This window comes from Notechis scutatus, chromosome 4 (genome assembly GCF_049901735.1).
Source record: "Notechis scutatus isolate UNSWTSFEM ecotype Mainland chromosome 4, rNotScu1.2, whole genome shotgun sequence".
NCBI classification, from domain to species: domain Eukaryota; kingdom Metazoa; phylum Chordata; class Lepidosauria; order Squamata; family Elapidae; genus Notechis; species Notechis scutatus.
In genome coordinates this window covers 121466699-121494698 of record NC_142012.1, presented here as the reverse complement: position 1 = coordinate 121494698, position 28000 = coordinate 121466699, and the positions used below count along the sequence as shown (strand labels likewise).

At 36.5% G+C, this 28000-nt stretch overlaps 1 protein-coding gene across 2 annotated transcripts; it reads right to left on the bottom strand.

Annotated features, from left to right (window-relative positions):
• ARL3 (ARF like GTPase 3) lies at positions 1 to 27992 on the bottom strand. Of its 2 annotated transcripts, XM_026666676.2 has the most exons (6): positions 27899 to 27992; positions 20393 to 20536; positions 17142 to 17258; positions 11111 to 11161; positions 9797 to 9982; positions 1 to 2862 (listed from the first exon to the last, which is right to left on the bottom strand). In XM_026666676.2, exons 1-6 carry the CDS (start codon positions 27899 to 27901, stop codon positions 2815 to 2817), a joined length of 549 nt encoding a protein of 182 aa, XP_026522461.1. In that variant the 5' UTR covers positions 27902 to 27992; the 3' UTR covers positions 1 to 2814. The 2 variants fall into 2 exon arrangements, with proteins under 2 accessions (XP_026522461.1, XP_087820751.1); XM_087964625.1 differs by lacking the exon at positions 17142 to 17258.
• Positions 27993 to 28000: the final 8 nt, after the last annotated feature.

Sequence of the window (28000 nt, the reverse complement as noted above, 5' to 3'; positions counted from 1 at the left end):
TTTTTTAATTCTTCCAAATTTAATTCAAGTTTGCCAAATATCTAAATGTATACACAGAGGTTTGATATTACCAAATCTCATCAGACTTCTTTTCATTAACTTCAGAAAAGAAGAGCTTATAAAATTGTTTTTTAAACTTAAAAGAAACAAAGATAAGTGTGCTGGATAACATTTGCAGGCATGGCTTTATAAAGCATTTGACATGATCTTAGAAAATATTTGTTTAGAGAGTATGGAAGCTGTGTGTAATGAAAATAAACAATTAAACCACATTTGAACCATGCTTTTAAATATGTTTTAACATGTTAAATCGGTTGTCTTAAGCTACACTTCAACCTTTCTGACCTACCTTTAAATATATCAACACAATTTAATAAAAAAGAAAGAATATTTTACTAGAAAAACAACTTGCCAAGTACTCATAGTATGGCTTTTTTACACATTGTACCATACTTATTGCATATTGCTCACTGGGGAATATGATAAGGACAAGTAAGAGATTTTTTTAAAAAGCTGGGCATGTGGAGATTGATTTAAGAACAGCTAACTAATGCTGTGTTCTGTTAGCATTTTCATTTTGTAAGGAATAACTGGAGATTGTTCCATGAATTATCACTTCTTCCATGTTGTTCATGAGGCATTTATCCACTAAGCCATTACCTTTGGCAAGATACTAGCTTTTGAAATCATTTGGCCAATTCCATCTTGGGGGGGGAGAGAGAGAAAGAGGGAGGGGTTCTTCAAATTTTCTTTGTTCAGAATGAATAAAACTTGATAGATGCATTAAAACTGCTGAATTCAACAGCGCATATTGATTCTTTCTGGTTATTCCAATTAAATCCTTCTCAATAAAATTCTCAGCAAGAAACTCATCAAGAAAAATGGGAAATTTTGTATTTAAAAATTTCAAGAGCTGAAAAGTGTGCTTGAAGGTCAAACTCTGCATAGGAATATTATGTGTTTCCAAAAACAGGAGAAAACTCTGGAGAAGAGGAGCTTGATGTACAAGAGAAATATACCTATTTTTGAATTGATTGGTATATTATGACATGAGCCTCTTTGATATTTGGATTAAAGGATTACAGATCATTGTTGTTTTATTTTAAAATGGCAAGCAACATTTTACCTGTTGTAATGGCATATCTAAAATAAATTATTCTTAAAACACTAGGAATTGGAGCATGTATTTAATTGCCAGAGTTGGATTCTCTAGAAGTATTTAGATGGTTACCCATGCTTCATTTTATACCTGCTTCTTATAATGTTTGCTTATGATCTCTCATAAACCATCAGTAGTAGATGAGATAGAGTGTTAATATATGCAATCTACAATTTGTGCTTGTTTTAAAATACCAAGGAGGAAAATATTTACCCCCACCCCAAAATGAATAAGGTATGAGCAAGGATCATAAGCTAGTGCTGTCTGGTTCTCCAGAAGATATGCCCACGGTTTAAGGATTAGTAAAACAGTCTGACTTCCTCCAGGAACAAAGGGAACATTTCAATTTCCATATTTTTTTTCAGTCTTACAACCTGGTTATATTCTGCAAGTGATCTCTTGCACAAAAGAGTAGCCCCATGAAATGATTTGGACAAATTTAGCAAATAACTTAAGAGGCAAGAAGCATTAACCTACAGCATATACTGGTATTGTGGCAGCACATTAAGGTTTATTAATTAATGTGTCTTTGGGGAATGCATTTAGAATATTATTGATTCTTTATGGTTCTCTTTTCTTGCTCTTCATTTTGATGCAACAACATTCTCATGGCCAAAGATAAATCTTTGACAAATTTCAGTATTTCAGACATCTAGACTATGACTTCCTGCAGAGTTAGCAATATTAAATGTAAATGAGAATGGCGGGAAACTATACTAACTCACAAAAATTACATAAAGTCATGACTCTTTAAAATGGACACAAACTTTCACTTCACACTGTTCTACTGCTTGTATTACCAGAGATAATTCATTGACTTTTGAGATTTTAGGTACACTGAATCAAATTTTGCATCAAAGACCTTCAGAATGACAAAGCCTATTGTTACTAGCTTCTTGTATAAGATTTTGAGCTTTGAGTTACTTTCACTATCTTTAAAAGAAATCTATTTTCAAGGACTATTACAATGCAATAAGCTTGAACATTCAGGAACTCATAGTGAAACCTAACATTTGGGGAAAGTTTAGGCCAAATATAAATGTAATAACCACTACATGTTGTTTTATTTAATTAAATTATGGCGTCCTGCATGAATTGTTGCTTCTTAATTCCAATTGTTAGGAAAGTGAGTTTTATACATGTCTTTGTGAAGGAAAGACAGCCCCTTGTGCATATGGCCAAATGAGTGTAAGCGATGTATGTATCATTTTAAAATTGAAGCATTTGCATGAACAAAAGATCACTTTATTGGATAATGAGAAAAGTTCTGAACGGGACCAGAGGAGAATCTTGAATGATTTCAGAATGGATGTGGCCACTGATATATATTGTTATAATAATCTGACCCCCGTGGAGCTCATCAGAAATCTCTATATCAGACAGCAATCCATTCCTATTTTCATTGCTAGTATGAACAATAGGGAGATCCATTATACTATTTACTTTTTTAAAAGGATGAAAGAAAGATTTGCACGAGGATAGGGGTGGTACTAGTCAACAGATAAAGTTCCTATAGAAGCAGTAGGCTTAGCTACAGTTACCAGTCTGAACAGCTGTAGCTGCAGGCAGATGGAACAATATTTGGTCAGACACTAGCAGCTGGCTAGCATCTTTGGCTCTTGCTGTTTCTCTAGTTCCAGGCAACTCAGCTTGACTTACTTCTTCTTTGCATTGACATTTCTGCAGACCCAGTTCATGCCATCCTTTAAAGACAATAGAAAAAGAACATTAGGTGAGACAGAATAGGTAGCCAGACCCTGATAAATTTTTCTTAAACTGGTTTGAAAAAGCACTTTCTCAGTGTTCTCTTAGTTCCCTCTATTATAGGTAGACCTTGACTTATGACCACAATTGTACATTGATCACACCAACTTACAGTAGCAATTCCAACCCCTTCCCCCAATGAGATTGTTAACCAAGAATGAAGGGTCTTTAAGCAAACAGCCACCCCAATCCAAGCAATTCCAGGCTTGGCCCTTCCAAACCCTGAGCCTCAGTAAAGTAAGGCACTGCCTTCAACTCCCCCCACCCACCTACCTCCCCCATCTCTGCTCTTTAAATGCCCTGCCCCCTGCCTAGCAGTATGCTGGTTCTGGGGCTGTTTGCCATGTCCTGGGAAGCCTCAAGAAGTACCAGCCCACACCAACAGCAAGTGATATCAAGCATTCATTTGACCCCCGCTGCCTTCTCTCCCAATTCCCTGCAATGACTTTTCTCCTCTTGTGCCCATCTGCCACAGCCAAAGCAGAAGCCCATTTTTGCTGTCTTTTTTGCAGACCCAGCTTCTCCAGCAAACGTTTCCTACACGTCTCCGAGTGCTCTCTTTGTAAAGCTCACTGTCCTTAGAATGCCGCATTGAGTCTTTAAAGCTGCACTGCCTTCAGAACACCACACTGTCTCCCTAAAGCTGCGGTGCCTTCAGCAGCTTTTCAAAAGCAGTGCAGCTTTATGAAGACCATGCAGTTTTACGAAGACTGTACAGTGTTCCAAAAAAGGCTTAGGGACACACATGTAGAAAATATTTGCCAAAGAAGCTGGACCAAAAAAAAAAAAAAAAAGGCAGCAGTGAGGAGGAGCCTTTCAGGAAGTGGCCATACTGTCCTTATATTATGCAAGCATCCATGATCTCTGACAGATGTCAAAATGAGAAATAGAACGTTAATATTTCTGATGGTTGCTGGAATTGGGTATGTCTAGTTTAATGAAAAGAAGGACTAGGGGAGACATGATAGCAGTGTTCCAATATCTCAGGGGCTGCCACAAAGAAGAGGGAGTCAAGCTATTCTCCAAAGCACCCTGAGGGCAGGACAAGAACCAATGGGTGGAAACTAATCAAGGAGAGAAGCAACCTAGAACTAAGAAGAATTTTCCTGACAGAACAATTAATCAGTGGGACAGCTTGCCTCCAGAAGTTGTGAATGCTCCAACACTGGAAGTTTTTAAGAAGAGATTGGACAACCATTTGTCTGAAATGCTATAGGGTTTCCTGCCTAAGCAGGGGGTTGGACTAGAAGACCTCCAAGGTCCCTTCCAATTCTTGTCAGAGTATATTCATGAACTGAAATAGAGCTTAGTAACAAGGTCAGCCAATGAGAGCTGAGTTGAGTGCTGAAACTTAAAGAGAGAATCTGGGAGAGGTTTATCCCTGTTCTGTGCTCAGTTCTAAAGTGAAAGAGAAACTAACTTACTTGTTTGCTTGCTGAACTAAAGTGAAACTGACGTCTGTTTTTGAGCTCCTGAGTTCTGTTCGTTCTGAACCTGTAACATATCTGCTTCTATTTGAGTTTGCTCCATGTTGGAGAAATCTACAACTCGTATTGTAAAATTTACTTTGTGTCTTTATAAAAAAGTTAAATAAAGCCTCAGTCATCTGTATTTACTTTTCTGGCGCTGAATTTATGCTGCAATACTCTGAACAACTATTCTATTCTATTCTATTCTATTCTATTCTATTCTATTCTATTCTATTCTATTCTATTCTATTCTATTCTTTCTATTCTAAACAACAGGTCTGACAACAGCACTGTTTGAAGAAGATCACAAAAAAATTAAAGTAGCATTAGTTATAAACTAATACAAGAAACGTGAAACCGTGCCAACATCATCTCCACATTTTATACCAGACTTACAAGCAAAGGTGTAATTTTTAAAAAGGCTGAAAATTTGCTATCAAAGAACCACTAAAACACAAGGAAAAAAATTGAGAAAATGTATTTTTGTGCTTTTCTATATAATTAAAGTCATGACTTATGAGCTAATAATGCTTTGTGTTGACTCTTGTCTATGTAAGATCCCAAGCCATAGTAAGTAGCCATATTACTTCTTTATTACCAATTTCCAGCCAAATGTTTTATTTTTCCATCTAGTTTGGGAATGCTGAAAGGGTTGCAAAGAATATTGTGGACCAGATTTGGCTCATTCATATTTATATAATAAAATACTGATATCTAGCCTGGAAAATGGGCATATTTGTCTTTTGAACTGTCCTTTCCAAAATGAACCAACGCAACATGGTTTTAAAATACTGCCTGAAAACATATAGTTTTATAATAAAGAATACATATAGTTTTATAATAAATCAGTACAAATATTTGTACTGATTAGTATATCTCATGATGTGGATGAAAGTCCCTTGAGAAAGCTCTAATGCCAGAATTCCTTGCACATTCACATTTTCAATTCCATTTTATAAATCCTCATTATATATTGCAAACATCAGCATGAACTAAACAGATCTTTATTCTGAAGTATTAGGGAGATCCAGATAGTGTGATTATGTATCTCTCCTTAAATGGGAAGAACAAAATCTGCTTACAGTAAAAGTCTCTGACATTAGGAAGCATGTTTGTTGTCATGAAAGCTATTTTCTCAGCTATGACAATGGCTTATCTTCACTGACACTCCGTATCCAAAGCATCTTGATTAGAACTTTTCATTGGGTAATCAATAAAAATGAATCAAACTTTTCAGAAGGGTATCAGTACACAATCATAGCATCTTAATTAATTAATCTTAATTAATATTTTTAATTAAGGAAACTCATTTTAAATAATTCAATTCTCTAAATGAAGATAATTTGTTCAACACAATATCTCAGTCATCTTGAAGTCTATAATCTTTTTGACTTTACACATTATAGTATCACCTAGAAAACTAATTAAACTGACCTTTCCACCACTACATATTTATTCTTCTTTTATATTATGCTTTGGGCTATGACCAAGTTTCCCCTATTAATATATTTTCCATACTCTTCAGTTCCTTACCACTCACCTCCAAATCAGCTCTTAACTTCCAGGGTACTTCTCCTCCTCTCCCATATGACATATTTACTATCCTATCCCACCAACTTCTATATATGGAAGCTCTGAGTATTTTCTTAATGTCATGAATCAGGAGTAAAAACAACTCAGTTGTACAAGTTTTCGCAAGAGGTTAAGTTCTCTAAGCCTAGTTTGATTTATTTCATAGGTAAATGAATTCAAGATTGCAACACATTTTTGCCTGAGAAGGCAGAACTTCAGTTCTTGATACTAAGATTTGTTTATAAATTATTAATTATAAAAAAACACTTAGGACATGCCAGAATATCTTCTTAATCATAACTACAGCAAAATAAGTGTCAGTGATTCCAGAGGGCATATTCCCAAGAAAAAGAATAAAGAGTAAGAAAAATGGAAATATTTTCCCCCAAAAGATTTGCACGATAATATGAATTTTCAGCCTCATTTTTTCAGTCTAAGCTGGTGTCATGCTGTAGGTATAGATGTCAGCCCTTCAAGTGGATCAAATTAGGAATCCAATGCCATATACACCAATACTATTTTTATAGTAAAGCTATAGTAACAGAATTTTGGAAATCTGAATGCACTTCCCCACTCTCTCCCTTTATTTTTGTGAGGAGGATTTGTGTGTAATTCTTACTGTTAACATTCCTTCCCAGGAATCAGGGATCTTTTATCTGTTTATAGATTTGAAATAAGAATGGGAGATATTTTCCTTTGTATTTTTAGAGAAAATGATATGGTACTGTGTAAATGAAATTGATTTCTTGCTTAAAGTTTATATATCTATATAAATCACAGGCCTGATCCACAAAAACACACTGAGACATAATGGAGACCTAGAAGATGAACAGACCTATGGAACAGCTGTTCTGCCCTACATAAGAGATACTACAGACAAAATCAGTAAGATACTACACAGGCATCACATCAAGACTGCCTTCAAAACAGACAGAAATATAGCCGCCATCCTAAGAAACCCCAAAGATAAAATTGACCTGGAAAACCAAGGCATATATGAAGTCCCCTGCGCATCATGCCCTGCCACATACATCGGACAGACCAATAGAAGAATAAGTACCCGCCTGAATGAACAGAATAATGCAGTAAAAAAGCTGGAACACATTTCCTCATTAGTCCAACACATGAAAGCCACAGGTCATAGCATCGACTTCAATGGCACCAAAACCCTAGCCACTATAGAAAACCCCAGCCACAGAATTATCAGAGAAGCCATAGAGATTGAAAAAAGGACCTGAAAGCATGAATAGAAGAGATGACTCCACCAGACTGTCAATTATCTGGAAGCCTGCACTCACAAACAAAAAATCTCCACACCACAAGCCAAGCAAACACCTGGGCACAAACAGACCTCCCCCCCGATACCTCCAGCTCAAACACACCCCAACCAGGCACCCAGATGAAACCTAGCTTCCTAATAAATGATCGCCGTCCGTTTACTCGAAGCCAAGCCGCACTAAAAGCCTCCAATACAGGAAACACAATGTTGCCAGCCAATCAAGACAAAAAAACGCTACAAAACAGACAGAAGATATTAGAAACATCAATCAAGCAGAACACAGCTAACTCCAAGACCAATAAACACAGACCAAGACTTCCAACCAGTCAGGATGAAGAAAAAACCATTCTAACACAGCAGTAGGCTAGCACCAAATTTAAAACAGAAACGGCTGTTAAAGCCTGACTCACAGACGAACACTATACAGAAGCCTGATGATGGCAGATGAGATTCTGCCGAAATGTCACTACAACTTTAAAATCACAACTATAATGACATGGGAAAATACCCAAACAAAGCTGAATACCTTCTATATAAAACTATATATATATTTATGGTAGCTCTTAATGGACTTTTGTGGATTAAGATTGAATGAAGAGGCTTTGTTATTTGTTAACAGATAAAAGATGAGATATAGGATAAAGAGAATTTTGGTTGAAATGTTAGGAAACATGTTATCTTACTGAAATTGTTTGTTTGTACTTTTCTTGATCAAAGAGGAAGTCTTTGAGTGAGTGAAAGAAGGATGATCACGCCTAGGTTAATTTTGAAGGAAGAAGATGCTCTAAATTTATATGCAGTTATATGAGAGGCAAATGGTTTTTATATTTAGTCAAATTCCAGTGGGGGAGAAGGCTTAGCTGTGAAGGAAGTAATTCTGCTGACTTGTCTTTCTATGAAACTATTTTTAAGCTGCACTGAAAGAAATATCAACATATTTTACAGTTCATGAATGAAATATTTCAAAAGGCTCAAAATTAAACTAATATTAATTTTTCACCTAGTTTTTCTTCCAAAAAACAAAATAAAACACATTTAAGAGCTTTTAGTATCACTATTGCTGGATTAAAAGATTGCACGATAGCTGAATTTTAAGCTTGCTTTAAAATCTAACAAAAATTTCTTCCATTCCACCATCCAGATCAACAACAGTTTGCTTAGTGACCATTTGAAGTTACACTTATGATTGTTGTAGCATTCCTATGGTCTTATCATCAAAATTCCGATGCTTGACTCATATTTATGACAGTTGCAGTGTCCTGGGGTCATGTGATCATCTTCTGATAAGCAAGTCAATGGGAAAGCCAGATTCACTTAACAACTATGTTACTAACTTAAAACTGGCAAGAAGAGCCATAAAATGGATTAAACTCAACAACTGCCTCACTTAGCAACAGAAATTTTGGGCTCAATGTGGGGAAAAATATATATATGCCCTTGGCATGTAACTTTGATGGAGCAAAATGCTATGTTGCTTATCTGTCTCAAAGATCTATTTATCATGCATGTTTGATACAAAAGGCAGTATTTTTTTCAGATAAATCAAGCATTTTTAATTAGAAATAAAATATTCCAACGTTCTACAAGCCATAATGAATACATGTATTTCCTGTTTAAATTAACTTTGAGTTTGGCCTCTTCTAGGTTTGCTCAGGGAGGCAAATTGCTGGTAGGCAGAAGCCGAAGGGTGGGGGGCGGTGGGTGGGCGGGGCTTTGGCAACATTGGCTGTATAAGACGCACAGTCATTTCCACCCACTTTTTGGGGGGGACAAAAGTGCGTCTTATACACCGAAAAATATGGTATATTATGCACATTAATGGAACTCTATAAGGGCTTAATATTCAGTTTTTGAAATTGCCCAGTCTATCTTGTTATGGTGCAGAGTGCCTCCCATCAGGACTGAATTCCGAAAAGTAACTGAAAAAAAATGGAGCTTCATCCTGCATTTTATATTCCCTTCCAGCACACTTTTACTGAGCCCTAATTTTTATCAATCTTATTCTTGATCTCTTTGGTGACTCTACCTAATGCAGTAATGCGCAAACATACACACATATCCTTTTAATAGGGCCAAACCAGGATTGTAGAGGGACCATTTACAAATACAGAATGATACGTACATACTTACACTGTACATAATTTTACACAATCTAATATGTAAAAGCTTATTAAATAATTATTTGTGGCAAAAAGAAATGAAACAGGATGGCTAAATAAAACTGGCACAATAAACATATTATCCTTCAAACTAAATTGGAATATAGAATGTATGTTGTTAAAGAAAGTAAATAATTACTTGAGAACAATCAAACAAGAATGGGGGTGAGATTATTGAAACAAAAAATATGGATCAATGTGTGACATGCAATGGAGAAATCCATCACATATAGAACCTTTCTCTCTCTTGCCGAGTGAGTTAAAAATTACATTTCTCCATTATGCATTTGGTTCATAGCTTACACTGAAAACACAAGGATGCAAAATAAAACGAATGGCTCTCTTTCAGATCAGTAGAAAAGCCATTCTGCCAAAATAAACATTATCTCCTCACCGACACGCCCTCTCCTGTCAGGGCTGAACAAGACTGAATCTGCCAAACTCGATCCCGGATTGTGTGCAAGTTCAGACCCTCTGCAATTTCTGCAGCAGGGGCTGCCGTCAGTAAATCTTGTTTGTTTGCAAAGATGAGTACTGGAACGCCACTTAGCTTTTCTTCATCAACCAGCTCTGCTAGTTCCTGAAATCATAAAGACATGTGCAGAATTTTTTATAAAATGAACAAGATTTTTTCCCCCTAAACAATTCTGGAGAAATACCATAACACAATATTTTATTGTAGCAGTATAGATGCTAGAATAAAGAATCTGGGTATGTAACACAAGCAAGCACTAACACTACCACAATTTAAAGTAAGTTTTTTCTAAAATTATAACAGAGTATAGAATAATTGCCTTCAAGGCAACAGCAATGGATTGCTAATCCCAACCCTCAAGGGATTAGTACTTATGAAACAGCCAAAGTAATATATATAAGCATACCTATAAGTGAATTTACCAGTATAGTGGAACAGCTCTTAAAAACAATTCATTTTAGCCTACAAATGCTTCAAATTCTGCAATCCTAAATATAAATTTTAAAGTTTGATCCAGTTTATTCATCTCTAATATATGGATCTTTAATACATCTTTTTTTTAAAAAAATGTAATCTTCATAAGGTAGTTTTGATTACTAAAAGGAATACTGAACATCCCTGTATACTGGGCTTATGTATTCATTATTTATGTACTCATTAAATGAGTGCATTGAAGATTAAATACAAACTGATTCTGCAAATATCATTCTAAACTAAATTCACTGTAAGATGACCTTAAAAACACTCCTAAAATTAAAATAGGATAAGATAACCTTTATTATCATTTTTTACTGTGAGGGATAGGAACTTATGATACAGCATACTCAAATTTTATATTTTCTGTTAATGGCATAAAAAAGGGAAATAAATGGAATGCAAAATGATAATTAGCATTTCAAAGATAAGCATACACTTTGGGTGGTTGGAGGCAGCTGGAAAAGTGTTATAATTATTAAAGGATAATAGCCTAATACCTCAAATCATTGCTCAACATAACATGAATTCAAATGATGGGAACATTGTATCATAAATCAGAATTTACCAATCACTGCATTAAATTATCAGGAAAATCTTCATATTTTAAAGATGGTAAAACATAGTCTATATAATTCAGATCTGAGTGCAAAAAATAAAATTATTTGGGTCAAACTTGTGAAAATTGAAAGGAGACTTTAAAAAATAATTTCCTTGTTTTCACTAATTACCTATTTTTAAAAACTGTGACATACTTACTTGACCAGTTTCTTCAAATCTTTTTCTATCAGCACTATCAATGACATAAATCTAGAAAGCAAATAAGGAAAACAGGCTTAAAAATTCAAGTGTATGATGCCATTTCACACACAGTATATCTGTAATAACAAGTGTTTGCAATAATAACCTCTCAAAAGTAAGTAATGAATGCCTGTTGAAATTAATGGAACTTGTAATAGGGCAAAAAAATCAGTCTAAGATAAAACTGTCATCTCTTTTTTTAGTGTTTTATAACACTTTTTTCAGCTGTGGGCTGTACAGAATTCTCAGAGTGAAAGACTGTAGTTTTGTAATATTAGGTATAGGAAGAAAAAAAAAATGCTTGATAAGTGATAACTTACCAATGTACCTGTAAACACAAGTTGTGATTACTGGTATATCACAACCCATTCTTTTTGTACCTTGACTTCTTCCCTCCTTTACTTTTTCTGCCTCGCTGAATAATTGAGTCTTGGGAATAAGGGAAAATGAGAGTGGAAACCTCTGACTCCTGGTGTTTATGACTGCAATCTAGTAGAATTGAGCCCATATTTTAGCAACCACAAACCATTTAAATGAAGTATTTCCAATTGTAACTTAGGATCTCAAGATAGAAACTCTGTTTCAAACAATCATGTCTTAAGCTGAGAGATAAATGAGAGCCTATACACATCTTTCTGCTATACAAATAGCAGCACTACCTTCCAGGTTTTTTTCAGATTGGGAAACTATAGTTACTAATTTAAAAACAAAATCAGAATCCTAAACTATGTTATGAGGTTCATTTAGGATTCTGGCTTTCTCTAAAGCTAAAAAGTGCTTTGTCCTAGTTCAAAGTTAAAAAGTTATAAGAAGGGGGAGGGAAGATGACGATGATAATGAACTGAAGACTAGTATATTTAAAACTGTTAGGCAGTTTTAAAGCAAATGGCTTGTGTTTGTGGGCAGTTTCATTCAAATGTTGGTTATTATCCAAACTAAGATAATATAATCCCTTGAAATGTACCCTGTATACCAAGCTTGACAATGTTGTCATTCGAGGATGTTTAGTAGTTGCATAACTGGACATGGGAGCAATTTATATACATCATCCCAAAGACAACATTTATAATAATGACATGCTTTTATAGTCCTGATGAAACATTGAATTAAGCTTCAAGAGACAGCTATGTTTGCAGAACCACTCACAAGATCCCTGGAGCATCTGACTGTCTCTAGGACTTTTCATCTAAGTTTAACTTATGAGAAGCATCTCACTATAACTTGAGAAGGCAGACCTAATGCCAACATTACAACGAACAGCATTGCATCAAGCAGGATACATATACATTATCAAGTCCCTTCTTCCATATCTGGAAGCTTTTGTGCCAAGCAGCTGCAGGTGTACGTCTGAATATGCAATCATTCAAATATACACACCTTTATTTGTGCATAGCTTCCAAATAGCACAGGTGTGGGAGGCTGAAGTATCTCCCATTCAAACACACCTGCGTGTTTATGAATGTGTAATCACTTCATGTGTTAAAAATATTCTTGGAGGGGGCCTCTCACTTGCGCAATATTCTTCAACTCTGAGCCAAGACAGGCTTCTTAGCTAGCATGCTGTCTGTTTAAAAAAATCCCTTCAAGGCAAACTAATGTAGCCCCTAATCCAGCTTTCCCTTTACTATGATAGTGGGTTAAAATGGAATAGCACAAGAAACATTGGGTTTAACATCTCAATATGAAGGATGTTGGATAAATAATTTTTGAAAGAAAATTATGTGTAAAAATGATTTTATATGAATTTGCTCACTGTGTTTGTGTGTGAGCAATGTCAGTTTTCTTTTTGAATTTCTTAGTTACACATTTAGTTAGTTGAATTTAAAGTTACACATTTCTTTGCTTCATGATATCTGTACAAGAAAGTCAGACTAGAGTTTAAAAATCAGTATTTAATTAAAATCTTTATAGGATAATTAAACTTGCCAAGATACAATATATATTGTTAATCACATGCTATTTTGTCCACATACCATCCATTACTCAAGTTACAGCCCTGCTTTACTTGTATAGATTATTCATGTGATGCACCCAAACTATTGCATGGGAATATGTTCATTTCATTGCTGCTAATTTAGCAAAAAGTAGCATTATAAATGTAACAATAAACTTGTACAGAATCTACATAACATCAGCAGTGAGTTCCTTGAAAATGGTATAAGTATCAACAATTATTCTAAAACTTACTTTCACTATGATTCAAAAATCCAACTAATTGAAATGATGCAGTATTACAGCTCCAGGTTGGGGCTGTTAGTCACTGATCCACTAACAGCCTTTATACTTTGGTTATAAACTTGCTACAGCAAAATATTACCTTTAAGTTGAAACCAATGGGCAAGGATACAAGTGTTAATATTCCCAAGGGGAGTGGGAGCAGATCAACAACAATACAAGAATAAATTCTGCTGTAATCAGGCAAACTGCTCCTAGCAGAAATTACAAAGTAGAGGGCAGAAAATCATTTATCTACTTCATTTCTCATATGATTTCAAGCAATCTAGAATCCATGGATTTACATTTGACAACACTGTTGTGCCAGAATATTTAGCCTGTACTTTTAGCATTACATTTTCCAGAGAAGTAGTTAGATTTGTTGGCTATAATTAAAGTGTGTGACTCAAGGAATTTAAAAACCTGTATATTTATTACAATAAAGCTTTTATGGTTACACTTGGTTTTATAAGATGCATAAATAATTATTCTGAGTGAATTATTAGCACTTGGAAGGAATAATAAATAGTATATCTGAGAAAAATAAAATTCAGGACATGCCTATAATGCTATATACCTATTAATGGTACTTACCAATTAAAAATGACAATTAAAAAAACAATATTTGCCTATGACATCAGATATGCTTGCCTTGGTGAATTGATTATACACATAGTTTAAAAACAACTTTTTTTGCCCATTATTGTAAGATATTGTATTTAGACATTTTTACCTGAACCCAGATGAAAGCATGGCTTACTTTATCTTAGCATTTTCAGCCACAATTATATGCATGAATCTGGATCTGTGGCTCTGCTAATCCCACAGGAGGCACTTTCCACTGAGCAAATAAATGTGAAATAGAGCTATCTCAGGAATAGCATTTCCACTAGTGTAGCTTCCATGTCGCCATAGCTAAGAAATTACTTGAAATCAAAGAGGAAGTTACAAAAGGTTCAGTTGTCTCCGATCTGGGAACACTGGCACAAGCCCCAGTTGGCCACTTAATTTTATTATGAAAATAATAAAAATATTTAAAATGAAGTAATGAAAAAAAGTCAGAAAGCAGTAGGCAGCAAATCTTTACAAGTTGACATGAGCATCTGGCCATAGAAGGAATAGTGTTGAAATGGTTTACTTGATGCATGAGATTCCTGGCTTAATGCTGAGTTAAAAATCCAGTCTTCCTTGTATGAATATGGCTTTTGTCTCTGTTTATTCCATGGTAACAGAACACAATCTCTTAATTACAGCTGAGCTAAGCATAAACTAGTTTCGCTACTCCCTTTGCTAGAGACTCTATCGTCTGGTCTCACTGGATTTTCCCTCCACTGAATTATCAGAGAATTCTGTTTGTGCTGCTGCTACTGCTTTTGCAAAAGAAAAATGTTCACCTCACTCTGACATGGATATACACCTGTATTAACTGGAATGTCTCTGCAGCAACATATTGTCCTGATAAGATCTGAACCATTCTTGGAAGTCTATGAGCTCTCCATTCAGGCCTTCTCTTTACCAGGGTACAGGGTTGGTTTGGTTTGTAATTGGCAAACTTCTCCTTTCCCTGCATTACTTTTGATTCTTGCTTAGAAATTTTTATTTGTAGAAAGTCTGACTTTAAACTTTCTAGAGTAGCTATAGATTGCAGTCGTTATCCTTTTGTTTTTAAGCTTATGGTGATTTGTAACAAAGAAATGCTCTGGTAGTTTTCTGCCTTTTTGGTTCCAGGTAGTCCTCCTTAACAACCATTCACTGAAATACAGTTTGAAATAATAACTGCCTTAGAAAGGGTGTTCATGACTTGTAAAGCTCTTCTGACCATTGCAAAATACTGAATCCCCCTTCCCCTCCACCCAGTCACATGATCATGATTTGGGTGTTTGGCAATTTGTTTGCCCCTACCATTGGTTGCCAAGTGCCCTGCAATCATGTGATCACCATTTGTAATCTTCTCTGCTGGTTTTCCCCAGAAAGTCACTGGGGAAGCTGGCAGGGAAGATTGAAAGCTGCTGTCATTTGCTGAGAGGACTCATATTCATCTCTGAGAGCTGGCTGAACGAGCTCCTTGTCAAAAGATTTCAGCTCCGTGCAAGCAGATACGCCACTGAAATCTTTCTCTCCCTATCTCTCTGTTGCCTATGCAGCACCTGTAGAATTGTGAGGAGAAAAAGATTTTTAGCTCTGTAACTGCTGCTAAAAGCCAAGCAGACATGTGGCTGAAATTCTTCTCTCCCTGAAACTCTGTCCCTGTAGAAGTGCAGGAAGCATCATACCTGCAGAGCTGCAAACAGCTCTGTGCCTGTGGAGGTGCAGGAAGAAAAGGATTTTTTGTTCCATGTCTGCTTGGATTTTGGCTGCTGAAATCCAGACACGCAAGGGGCTGAAATCCTTCTCTCCCACAGTTCTGCAGGCACTGAGCTGCAAGGAGCTCCATGCCTGCAGAGCTACTGGGAGCTCCATGTCTATGGAGCTGCAGGGAGAGAAAGATTTTTAGTTCTGTCCGTGCTTGGATTTTTTTTTTGCTGCCAGTAAAGATAAGTGGGTTGCTTTGCACACAGTGGTGTGACAGGGAGCAAGCAGAGCAGGCTAAGGCCTCCCAGGCCTCCCAGGCAACAGGCTGAGGCCTCCTGGGCCTGATGGGGCAGGGAGCAAGCCAAAGCCTGCTGAGGCAGGCAGGGGGCGAGCCAAAATGTCCTGGGCTTGCATCTCACTGCAGGACACCTACAACTTGTGCTCAATCTGTGCTGGGACTCCCAGGGCCGCACACACTGCCGAGGAATCCCTGCATTCCTCTTAAAAAAATGTGCTATTGCTTAATGTCTACAACTGGAAGATCCAGGATTACAGTCATTGAGTGAAGCAGTCACATGACATCTCACTTTAACAATGGTTTCACTCAGAAATTGAGATGCTGGTCCCAATTGTGGTCGTTGAATGAGGACTACCTGTATGTTTTCTGTAATAAGTACATAGATTGTCTCTTCCTCGCTGGATATTACTTGGTGCATTATGCTTGTTTATGCAGTAGTGAATCAATGAGCAACTTTGAAACTGATGGTAGCTTCTCCTTTTAATATTCAGGAAGGTATGGACTATCCCAAGAATAATATGGGTTGTCTACCACACAACTTTGGATTCTCTTGCTATTCTGGTTCTGTGAATATCTAGTTTTCTATCTATAGTAAGTGCTACTGGATTTTTTAATAGCAAGATAATAGGAATGCCACATTAGACAAGAAACTATTTCTTGGCCTCAATTTGTCATCCATAATAGGAAATAATACTGCCTTATTTTAAAGAGCTGTTGTCACAAACATCACCATAACAATTGGGGTAGCGGTGGAAGGAAGTTCCCAAATGTGATGTGCAAAAGATATTAAAATGTGAACAGCTCCTTAAAATGTTCCTTCCCTACATGAAATTGAGTTGCCTATTTGAAATATTTCATCTCTGTTTTATATAGCATTCAAGAAAAATATGGGTATGAATGAAAAGATCCCACATCATAATTCAATTCATTCTTTTCAATCTGAAATATCACATAATTTCAAACAGAAGGCAATATCAAATGAAACTATCCGGTAGCACATGGCTGAGTTAAAATAGTTAAAAATAAAAAGTTTTTAAAGATTTCATAAATTGACATATGCATACTTGCTTTGCAAAGTGCACCTCCTGTCTACTACAAAATAAATGGAGGTATTTAGCAGCAACATATCTTAAATTTAAAATCCCCGTGTTATTTAATATACCATATAATGCATCCAATGCTTACCAGGATATCAGTGTTCTCAAAATAATTTCTCCAATATGGCCTGATTTTCCTTTGTCCACCAATATCCCACACATTCAACTTGAAACCTTGTGCTTGCACACTTTTAATGTTAAAACCCTATAATAAATAAAGTTAAAACAAAAAAAAACATGAGTGGATACAGTACTTGGTTACAGTTTCATTAGCTCATACTACTCACAGCTTATATATCACAACCCTGGAAAATGTAACAAGATAAAGCCTATATCACTATTCAGATGAACTGACTGTAGACAAGGTGAAGGATATAGTAGTAGCCTTGCCTGAGTCGGGATCTATTTATGTCAAATTAAAAATATATATGTTGCAGCTTATAACGAGAACGGAGAGGCACACAGGGAAGTCAAAGAATAAGCAAATAAGGAGAAAACAAAATGCCTCTGTTCTGAAAGTCAAACCTAATGGGCAGATAATCAGAAGCAAAACCCTATACATAACTTCATGTAAGAAAAGTGGAAGCACCAGCTAAATTTCTGAAAGACCCATTTCATCAAATAAAGCTCCAACTGAAAAGGGTGTGCAACTAGAAAAAACGAGAAGTGATGCAGACTGGCCACAAACTGTGGCGCAATACAAGGGATAGGTTTTAAGCTTAGAATCGGAGAGTGGGTTTTATTTTGAGGCACGGGAGGATTTCATCAGCAATTGCTTACAATCTAGACCCGGCGTACAAACCTCCAGCACCACCTGCTGGCATTTCTGAGATGCTCATAATTGGGTATCATTTGAGACTTCGCTTGTGCAAAAAAGAAACAAAAGAAATGCCTGAACTACAAGTCTATTCTTTTAATATATTACATACCACACACACACACCCTATATCTGGTAACATATGAATACAGGTAGTATTCAATTTACAACCATTCATTTAGTGACCATTCAGCATTACCATGGCACTGATAAAAGTGACTTATGATAGTTGCAGCATCCCCATGGTCGCACACTCAAAATTCGGAGCCTTCGCAACAGGTTCATATTTACGATGGTCACAGTGTCATTGGGTCATGTGATTACCTTTTGCTACCTTCTGAGAAGCAAAGTCAATGGAGAAGCCAGATTCACTTAACAACCATATTACTGACTTAACACTTGTAGTAATTCACTTAACAACCGTGGCAAGAAAGATCATAAAATGTGGCAAAACTCAACAACTATCTCACTTTGCAACAGAAGTTTTGATTGGGATCAATTGTGATTGTAAGTTGAAGAGTCTTGTATATATAGTACCCAACAGTGCATCTAGACCAGGGGTGTCAAACACAAAGCCCGTAGGCTAGATCTGGCCCATGATGTGGTCGGATCTGGCCTGCAGGGCCATCCTGGAAAATGTAAGGGGCTGACCCACATCGCTTCAGGTCGGTCTACTCAATACGAAGAGGAAACATCAGGCCAGTGTGGCTTCGGCCTGGTCTACCCAGTGTGAAGAGGAAACATCGGGCCAGCGTGGCTTCAGCCCAGTCTACCCAGTGTGAAGAGGAAACATCGGGCCAGCATGGCTTCAGCCCAGTCTACCCAGTGTGAAGAGGAAACATCGCCAGCGGGCTTCAGTTTACCCAGTGGAGGAAACAGGCCAGCGTGGCTCAGCCCAGTCACCCAGTGTGAAGAGGAAACATCGGGCCAGCGTGGCTTCAGCCCAGTCTACCCAGTGTGAAGAGGAAACATGCCAGCAGTTTGTGGAGTTGCAGCAAGCTGGCCACACCCACCCAGTTGGCCATTCCTACCCAGTCAGCCACACATACCTCCAGGTCAACCACAGCCAGATGCGGCCCTCAATGAAACTGAGTTTGACACCCCTGACCTAGACCAAAGGATCTTAACACCGTAGCTCAAAGGTCATTTCTCTTTTTTTTTTCATTATGAATCGACATTTTGGTGAGAAAAAAAGATAGGACTTGCTTCAAAGACAAAAAAGGAGTTATAAACAGATGATGTTGTCAAGATCCCCTTAAATTATGGGAACAAAGCAAAATGATTGCATGATAATCTCATAAATCACACAATGGCACCTGTAAATAACAAGGTATTATGGGACCATAGAGTTGGAAAAAGCCATTGAAGGCCATTCAATCCAATCATCTGTTCACTGCAGGAATCCAAATTAAAGCATCTTATAAATGGATAGACATGGATAAATGTCTAGCTTCTACTTGAGTGTATCTAATGAAGGGAAACTCACCATATCAATGGTGATGATTCTACTGTTGAACTGAATTTATCAGCTCCAGGGTACATTATACCTTCTACATTTTTTAATGTTTAACAAAATTAAAAAGGAAGCAAGTATACTTCAAATCAAATAGCTACCCTAATCTTTATTTCCCACAATGATCCTGAACACCACATAGGTTTTTTAGACATTCTTAAAAATAAAACTAGTGATTGCCTTTGTAAATTATAATCTATTTGTAAATGTGTTTACCTGCCCAGAAATTTTTATAAGAATAATCTAAACTGGACTTGATAAAGAATATCCTAAAGACTTGAGAAAATTGCAGGGAATAAGTTTCTGAAAAGCAGTTAAAATATTTTAATATCAATTGGAACATTCTGTAAAAGGGGAACCCTAATGGCAGCCATTGAGGTTTCTTTGATTATCCATGATGTGCGCTAAAATGTTAAATGTGCCACCGACCTAAAAGCTTGTGGATGATATTTCATCTTTTGAACAAGCACTAATATGGGTTTCCTAACTTAAGAAATGTTATTCAATAGAAAAATATTCAAACATTTCTGTCTCTAAATATGTTTGTGTACATATATGTGTTACGAGTAATACATTTTCAATGGACAAATTTGGATATTCAAACATTAATATTTTAAAGTGTAAAGCAGTGAAAGGTAAAATCTAAGGGTACGTGCGAATGCCATTATCGCTTGATATTTGTATTTGTATTGTAATAGATTGCTTTTCTTTCTTAGATCACATTCCACTGTTGGTTTCATGACCTAAAAAAGAAGGGAATTTCAAATATTATTGGCTATTCTGGATTTCAAAATCAGAATTAAAGTAAGGGATGCTATCATAATTTTGAAAAACAAATTGTGCAGCTTGACAGTGATTCATGACTATTTGTACTATCATATCACTGAAATCTGGAAAGGGAGTTAGTTGTATCACATCCAATGTAAATGTATTTTTGGAACTCTGCCAAACATCAAGATACAGTCTTATATTATTTATCTGCCATATCAGTAATACCATCTTTACTTACCTGGGTTGGAGTTATATGGGTGATATCTTCAGATGCCAGTTGTTTCAAAAGTGTGGTTTTGCCTGCATTATCCAATCCCAGGAGCAGGATCCTAACCTCCTGGTCTGGTGCACTCTTCAATTTACGCAGAATTGATAGTAAGCCCTGTCAGACAAATAGAGAAGAAACTTGCTATTTCAATCATCATCACCAAGACCTATTTTTGGAAAGTACATATGCTATTCCCAATGTATACTAAGCACTGCACATTAATAAATTATACAGTTCCCTAGCTACAGGTTCATAATATACGATTCAAAAATCAGGGAGGAATAACAAAGTAAAGGAATGAAATATATTCATCAATACCCTATTATATTATTTTAAAATAAAACAGTATTAAGAAGGAACACCAGAAACAAATTTAATATTTAATCATTTCTTAAATAAAGGAGGACAAAAAGGATATTGTTGTATATAGAAAAACCATATAAATTTTCTTAATAAATACAATGTCACATAACAATCAGCACAAGAAGGTAGAGATTTTGTAAGAACATTAATATTTGACAAAGAAAGGGACGCAGGAAGTGAACAAAGAGAAAACAATTAATATTCTGAAAAGGGTAAAGGTATGAAGAGGATAACAGGCTATTTATATACAGAACCACAAAACCCGTGATTTGTTAAATCAACCTTTCAGACATATTTCCTTATCAGATGCCTCAATGCCTTCAACAACAGAATTTCTAATATACTGCCTTCACTGGAAAAGTTAGGATGCATTCAGAGATGTATTTGCCTTGCAAACAGTTTCTGTTGAACTATATAGCACAAACATCAGCACCGGAAAAGGCTCATGATATTTTGTATCATGGCATAAACTATTTTATGAACATTTTTATATTATAAATATTTTATAACATTTGACAAATTTCAATTCCACAAGAGTCATGGGTCCTGGATTTTAGACACATTCTGTAAGTTAGTCCTTCTGAGGTACCTTGGTTCTAAAATTCAAACATTGTTGCCTTAAGATGCACTGTTTCTCCCAGTTAAAGGCTAGGGAAATGAGAATTTTAATAGTGTGTAGGGTGTGTGTGTGTGTGTACATATACAGACAATAGAGGAAAATAATGAAGAGAAATGCATCATCAGTATGCATCATTTATAAATCATGTGACATTGCTAGAAGTTATACTTTTAAGTAGACTAAATCTTTTGTTTTGGCTTGAAATTTGATCCTTTAAAATCAATTGATACCAACTGAACAGCTGATGTTAGAAAAGAGCTCACATTTTAAACTGTATAGGACAACCTTAGTCAATAAAAATGAAAATACAAAGAATTGTAAGGTTTTTTTTAAATGCCCATTTTTTAAATTTGTGTTTTTGATGTATGACTCTAACCTTTCGTTTGAAGCCTACATACGTTGTAATAGAATGTCAGGCAGTAGTAGACCATATCACTTTTGTTTTATTTCCTTCCAATCTGAAAATTACCTCTGTGAGTCTGAGAAAGAAGCTTTGTTGTACATGTGTAGGTAGACTAGTAAACATCTCCTTCAAAAATGCTGAATAAAGTATCTGCAAAACCAGGATTCTAGTCTCCGTTGCAGTCAGAGTACTAGCAAGCATAGAGAAAAATCCAGCATCCCATGTTCTCAATGAGTAGGAAAACATTTCTAGAATATCAGCTCCGAAGTGTGGCATTAATAGAACTGATGTCAAGTACAATAATGGTTTGGGTTGCCTGCACTCTCAATCAGGGCAGCAATCAATTGGTTTACCTACCCATAAGAAAAAAACCCAGAGAAGTAGTGGTTCCAGTCTTCCTGACAGCCAACACAACATGGAACAATATTAACAGGTACTAAACCTGGTGACCAGATAGATGAGTGCAGGCCCACAGCAGACCTGTCTGATTAATCAAAGCTGAACACAGCATTGATCCTGTCAAACAACCTCTTCTGTGCATTTTATATTGTCTGCATAAAAGCCTAGATTCAGCCTAACACGGGAAAACCACTTTTACATAAATTTGAAAGCCACCTTCCAACTGCTGGAGCACTGTTCCCAGTGACATAGACATGTTAGCAACAAATGGCAAGTAAAGTATCTTTGTTCTGGGGCACAGAAGCAGTGTGGATGGTTTTATGTCACTCCCAACTACTGTCTAACAGTCATTACCTCTCGGAAATTTCACTATCTTTCTCACCTCCTCTTTTACAATTTCTCACCTTCCTTCCCTTCTAAGAACTGTGTCTACATATTCTGTACCTTTTAAGGGCTCTATTCCAAGCATTTGATGAAGTGAACAATGAAAACATTTAAAAAAACATGTGCTAAGGTGGCGAGAATTGCTTTTGCTGCATTCTAGCAAGTTCTCTAAAAATACTGTGAAATAGTTATATTAATAGATCCAGATTAAAGGAGTAATATCAATGAAAACAATCTAATAGCTTTACTAATAGTTGCTCTATTTAGAAATAAGTATTTTTAAATCTTTACATAGCTGTATCCAAAATAATAAAAATATATTTTCCTAAATACTAACATAATACATAACAGCACTTTCCATCTCTTTTCAGGACTGTCGGGCTTTTCATTCTTATCCTTGATCTGTTGATTAGTTTCCTAGCTAGCATCAGAGCCAGAATATTAACTGATCCTGCTATTCTTATCCTAAGACTGTGACATCATAATGGAAGGAACTACTAACTACTTTTCTGAGTGCTAAAACTTGTCACTACAATTTTTTAGTGAAACATCTTTACAAGACTTTACAAAAGCTGTATCTTCTGTGTAGAATTGTGTAGAAAAGGGTTAGCAACAGGATCTAGCTGAGCTGAAGTGTGTCTCTGATTCTGGATTGATTTTTTATTTCATTCCCTTCTACCATTTTAATTCTGCCACTTGATTTTATCCCGATTTCTTCAATATGGACCCTAGTTCACTTTGGACTATTACTAACACTTCAGCCTTTTTGCTTAGCTAAGGCACTATTTAGATTTTAGGACCTTTAAATGTATAATAAGTTCCATTTTCTAACATTTCAAAATCTATTTCAGTCTTTTTAACAGCAGGAATGCAGAGGCAGACAAGAAGGAACAAGAAACTTGAAAACATAGAAGTATATGACTCAGAAAGGCTTGAATTGTTAGAAATCAATATTCTCAGAGATGTAAGGAAATAGTTCAGTTCCAACTATCCATTGCAGACAGCCCTTTTCCATATTAAAGTATATGATTTATTAAAAGTATGTTCCCTATACGTGCAATGATTAATCTGCCTAATCAAGAGGGCAATTTTGCAGAGTTATGAATGTAAGTTAATAATTGAAGTTTGTATAGATTCAGCTTGGGAAATGCACTAATAAGGGGGAAATCAAACTGAAAGCATATACTGTATATGTCTTTCCCAATAATCATCACGGCTCAAAAATTAATTTGTTTAGCTTTTAATTATGATACCCTATTTCACTTATGGCAATTGTGTGTATTTATTTGATCCCATCAGCATCTCAAAATGATACACAAGGGAAACTTTTTATTTTATTTTCATGAAACAATTCTGTAATGTAGATTGTACCGTCAAAGAATGACTACTCAAAGCGACTTAGTAAATTTCCACAGTAAGGTTGGATCTGGATTGTAATCTCTAACCCATTGGTGTCAAACTCCCATTGTTATATCATTGTCATGTGACATATCATGACTCCCACTCCCCTTTGCTAAACCAGAGGTAGACTTGTCCAGCAAGTGATGCTTCCGGCCTCTGGGCCGCGAGTTTGACAACCCTGCTCTAACCTAACTCCCAAACCTTAGTGAATATACCTCACTGGCTATTAGAGACACAGAAAAAAACCTATATAAATATTAATTTTGGTCACAATTTTAACACAAATAAAACATTAATATAATTTGGTCCCATTTAAATAAATATTAAGTGAAAGTGCTAAAAACATATAATTTGCAAGATCTACAGAAAAAAAAAGTTACAGTGACCTCTATTTAAGTCATTTTCAACGCCTATTTGAACTAGATTTTGCAGTTCTAAAGAGGAATCTAATTTTTCTATGATATATTTATTTTATTGAAATAGAGCTCATTTTCTATATTTATATAGCACTTCACTGCACACAATTTTGATTTTGCAAGAACTGATGTGGTGTACTTGTTGCAAATGCTGAGTTAAGAGTGAAAAAACACAGATTCTAGATAACCCTTAAGTGTAGAAACCAGCTGTATGATCATGGGCTTCACCTGTTCTCTCAGACCAAATTAGCATCAGACTCTGTTTGATAAACCTCATGCATTGATAGCTCTATTGTTGAACTAGGCAAACAAATGGTACTTTTTAAAAAAACTGATTCACTTTCAGAAAAGAAACATACAAATTAATTTTGTACCTAATTTTGCATACATTCAATTGTCTTATATTACCCACAATATAAAAGCCACCAGCCACTTTTTCTCTGGGACCATTATACATTTTAAATTAATTTAGCAACAGAACAGTGTTCAATGTAAATAAATATTTGCTGCTTTTCTTTTCCATGTATGTAAACATTCTCAATTGCATATAATTATACAGTATAAAGCTTCTAGTGAATGGGGGTATCAACTATGAAATTCCAGAAAAACTTAGGAAGATAAATTATTTATACAGATATGTATCACAGGGATATTTTGGGTAAGTGAAAGATATTTTCTTGGAGGGCATTACTAACACCGTTTTCTTAATTTTGAAGATAGTATAAACAAAAACTACCTGATGGGAAAAATCAGTGGGATTTATCCCATTTCATAGCATACTTATGTTTCGGGAATACTTTATAAGAAACATTTGTTTTCAAATCATAATCCATGTCAGCTAATAGAGAAACAGAATCTGAGAAGGGTGCAAGAGAAAAAAGTAAAAAATATAGCATGAATTCTTCTAGGTCATATATAACCTTTCTAGCACAATCCGCCCGTTGGTCTGTCCAATGCGGCCCGCCTGAAAAAAATCGCAGCCATTGGTCTGTCCAATCCGCCCGCCCTGAAAAATCGCTGGGTGTGGCGTATTGTCCCAGCGCGTGGCCCCCAAAGCTGCAAAACAGTGCGGAGCGATCTAGGGGTAGGAAAGAAAAGAAATTTGCAAAGGCCCCAGCTGGGAGTTCAAATCACCTTCGAGTGCGACCTCTCCGAAGGTGAGTCCCCGCCGATCCCCTTTTTTTCTCCGGTGCTTCCAGGCTTAAACTTTGCAAAGGCAAAGCTTGCAGGCTGGAGCGTCTTCCCGCAATGCGGGACTGAGCTGCGCCGGCGGTAGCAACTCCTGACTCAGGGGCCTCCGAGGAGGGGAAGGAGGAGAAGAGGGGGGAAGGGGGGGCGATTCCCAAAAATCTTGTGCTGACCCGCCCGTCTGTCAAATTTAAAAGTCAATGCGCCCCCGAGCCAAAAAGTTTGCCCACCCCTGTTCTAGGTCATATATAACCTTTCTAGCACAATGATTTGTTTCCTTTATGGCTGGCTACTGGAATGGCCTATTTGATAGCCCAAAGCAGGAAATGTCCTGTCTAGCAGCTTTCCAGTAATTAATATTCAGGGGGACCCATATCAGATCGTGGAAATAGGATATAACTCGTATTATTTAGAGCCGTTAGAAGATTTAACAACCATTAATATGACTAATCTCCTTTTATAGTTGACAAGCACCTCATCCTGTGATAACTGCATAGCTTAAAATTATGTTATGTGAAGAATTGCTTTCTTTTCTCTCACCTGCTTCAATTATCACTGAAGTTATCTTTCCTGCACTTATTCCAGCTGTACAACATCATCTTTTTAAATAATTAGAACTAGAATTGTACAGAACTCTAAATGTGGTCACATCATAGATTTGTCCAAAGAATATTATTGGCAGTTTAATTTTCAGTAATCTCTTGCACTGAATTCAATTTTTGTTATTTGACATACATTTAATGGGTCCTCTAATTTGGCAGATAATTTGGTGAAACCATTTAAAATATTTTTGAGCCATTTTTTCAAAAAATATCACTATTTTTTAAATTTAATTTGAATATTATCATTATTTGCCTTAGATTTTCAGAGTCCTTTTCTGAAAACGGACTTTCTGAAAAGGAACAAATGATAACTATTCAAGAAGATATAAAGATACAAACAAGCATATTTTAAGTGCCTTATTCCTATCCATTTTCCATAAAATAGATTTAGTCTAAGATTCTTTTTCAGTTTTACTTCAAGGTTTCTTTGCTACATAACTGAATTTCTACAAAAAATCTTTCTTAGGATTTAGGCCGCAAGTTTAAGCTTATAAAGCAGGCTTCTTCAGTCTGGTGTCCTCTTAATTTTCTCTCCCAAATGCCTCTTCTTTATTTCAGCAGCATAATCAGAAATTGTCGCCAAACTATTACAGTTCACCAAAGACATATTATTAAATACCACCCAGAGTCACTGAAAGTCAGGCAGCATATACATTTAATAAATTGCTATTATTAAATATTATTCTAGCTCTTGTCCATCCACTAGCAAAAAAACAGCAGTTACCCTATAAGTATCAGAAATCCCACCTTCACATTTGCTCCCTGGCTTTCTCCAATTCCTGCCCGTCAAATCAGTTCAGAATGTGACAGCAGGATTATATAAAGTGTACAATCCCTCTGCCTATCACTGATTTAGCATGATAAAAGGAAACCTCTTCAATCAATACCCGATGGGCTCTTAAATACTTATCATATTCTGGGTGCAGTCTAGCTGGACAATTTCAAAATTGGCCACCTATGGCATATAATAAAAAAACAAAACCCTCTAGTATTAGAATTAAAAAAATATTCCTTTTCTAACATTTTTAAAAAATCTCTAGAAAGATGCATTTGAACACTATTTTTCAGGCACTTTTGCACCTTAAGGGAAAAAATCGACAGGACTCCCCCTGAGCTATTTCCACTTCTAAAATGGGTCAGTTCGTCCCCGGGAGACTCCAGGTTACAAAGGCTAAGCTCCTCAGCAGTCACATGTCTCTACAAGATTAAGAAACTGTCTTTTGAATGGCACCAGTTCAATGCCACAGATAGAAACGATCGCCATAAGACTCGGGGCTAACTTACATAAATGAATAGTGTACCCTGATTTCAGGCTCTTTTAACAGTTCCAAAGAGCACGCACGGTACAGTAGATAAGCACATGGGATGTACAAATGCTAAAAGGAGCGAAAAGCCCTATTCCCGGAACACTTTTATCGTTCAATCTCAACCTCCTTTTCCTGGTAGTCATTTTGAACAGTTTTTCCAAGCAGAAATCATTCACGCTCCTCCCCCCCCGCCCCCCTTTTATTTTATTCAGGCCCATTCGACCACTTCCATCGCTTTCGACCGGCCTCCCCTCCGTATCAAGCACTCCGTTCCCGAGGAACGGCTCTCTTCCACAATCGTCGGCGCCAGGAATTGGAGTGGGGGGTAACCACAATTCGCCCTCCCCAGCCTCCTCCGTCCCCGACTCTCTCCCACTTCCAATCTCACACTCACCATCCTCTACGCGGCTCCAGGTTACCATGGGCAACTGCGGCAGGCGCGTGCGCACTGCATCTCTCTTACGTAGAACGTCAGTCCTGGGTGCTCTCTGGGCGG

Coding starts and splice junctions, on each gene's coding strand:
- ARL3 (XM_026666676.2), bottom strand. Junction 17,259..20,392: donor CCCATATAACTCCAACCCAG/GTAAGTAAAGAT, acceptor TATTTATTATAG/GGTTTTAACATTAAAAGTGT. Junction 2,863..9,796: donor TGACAGGAGAGGGCGTGTCG/GTGAGGAGATAA, acceptor TTGTCTTTAAAG/GATGGCATGAACTGGGTCTG.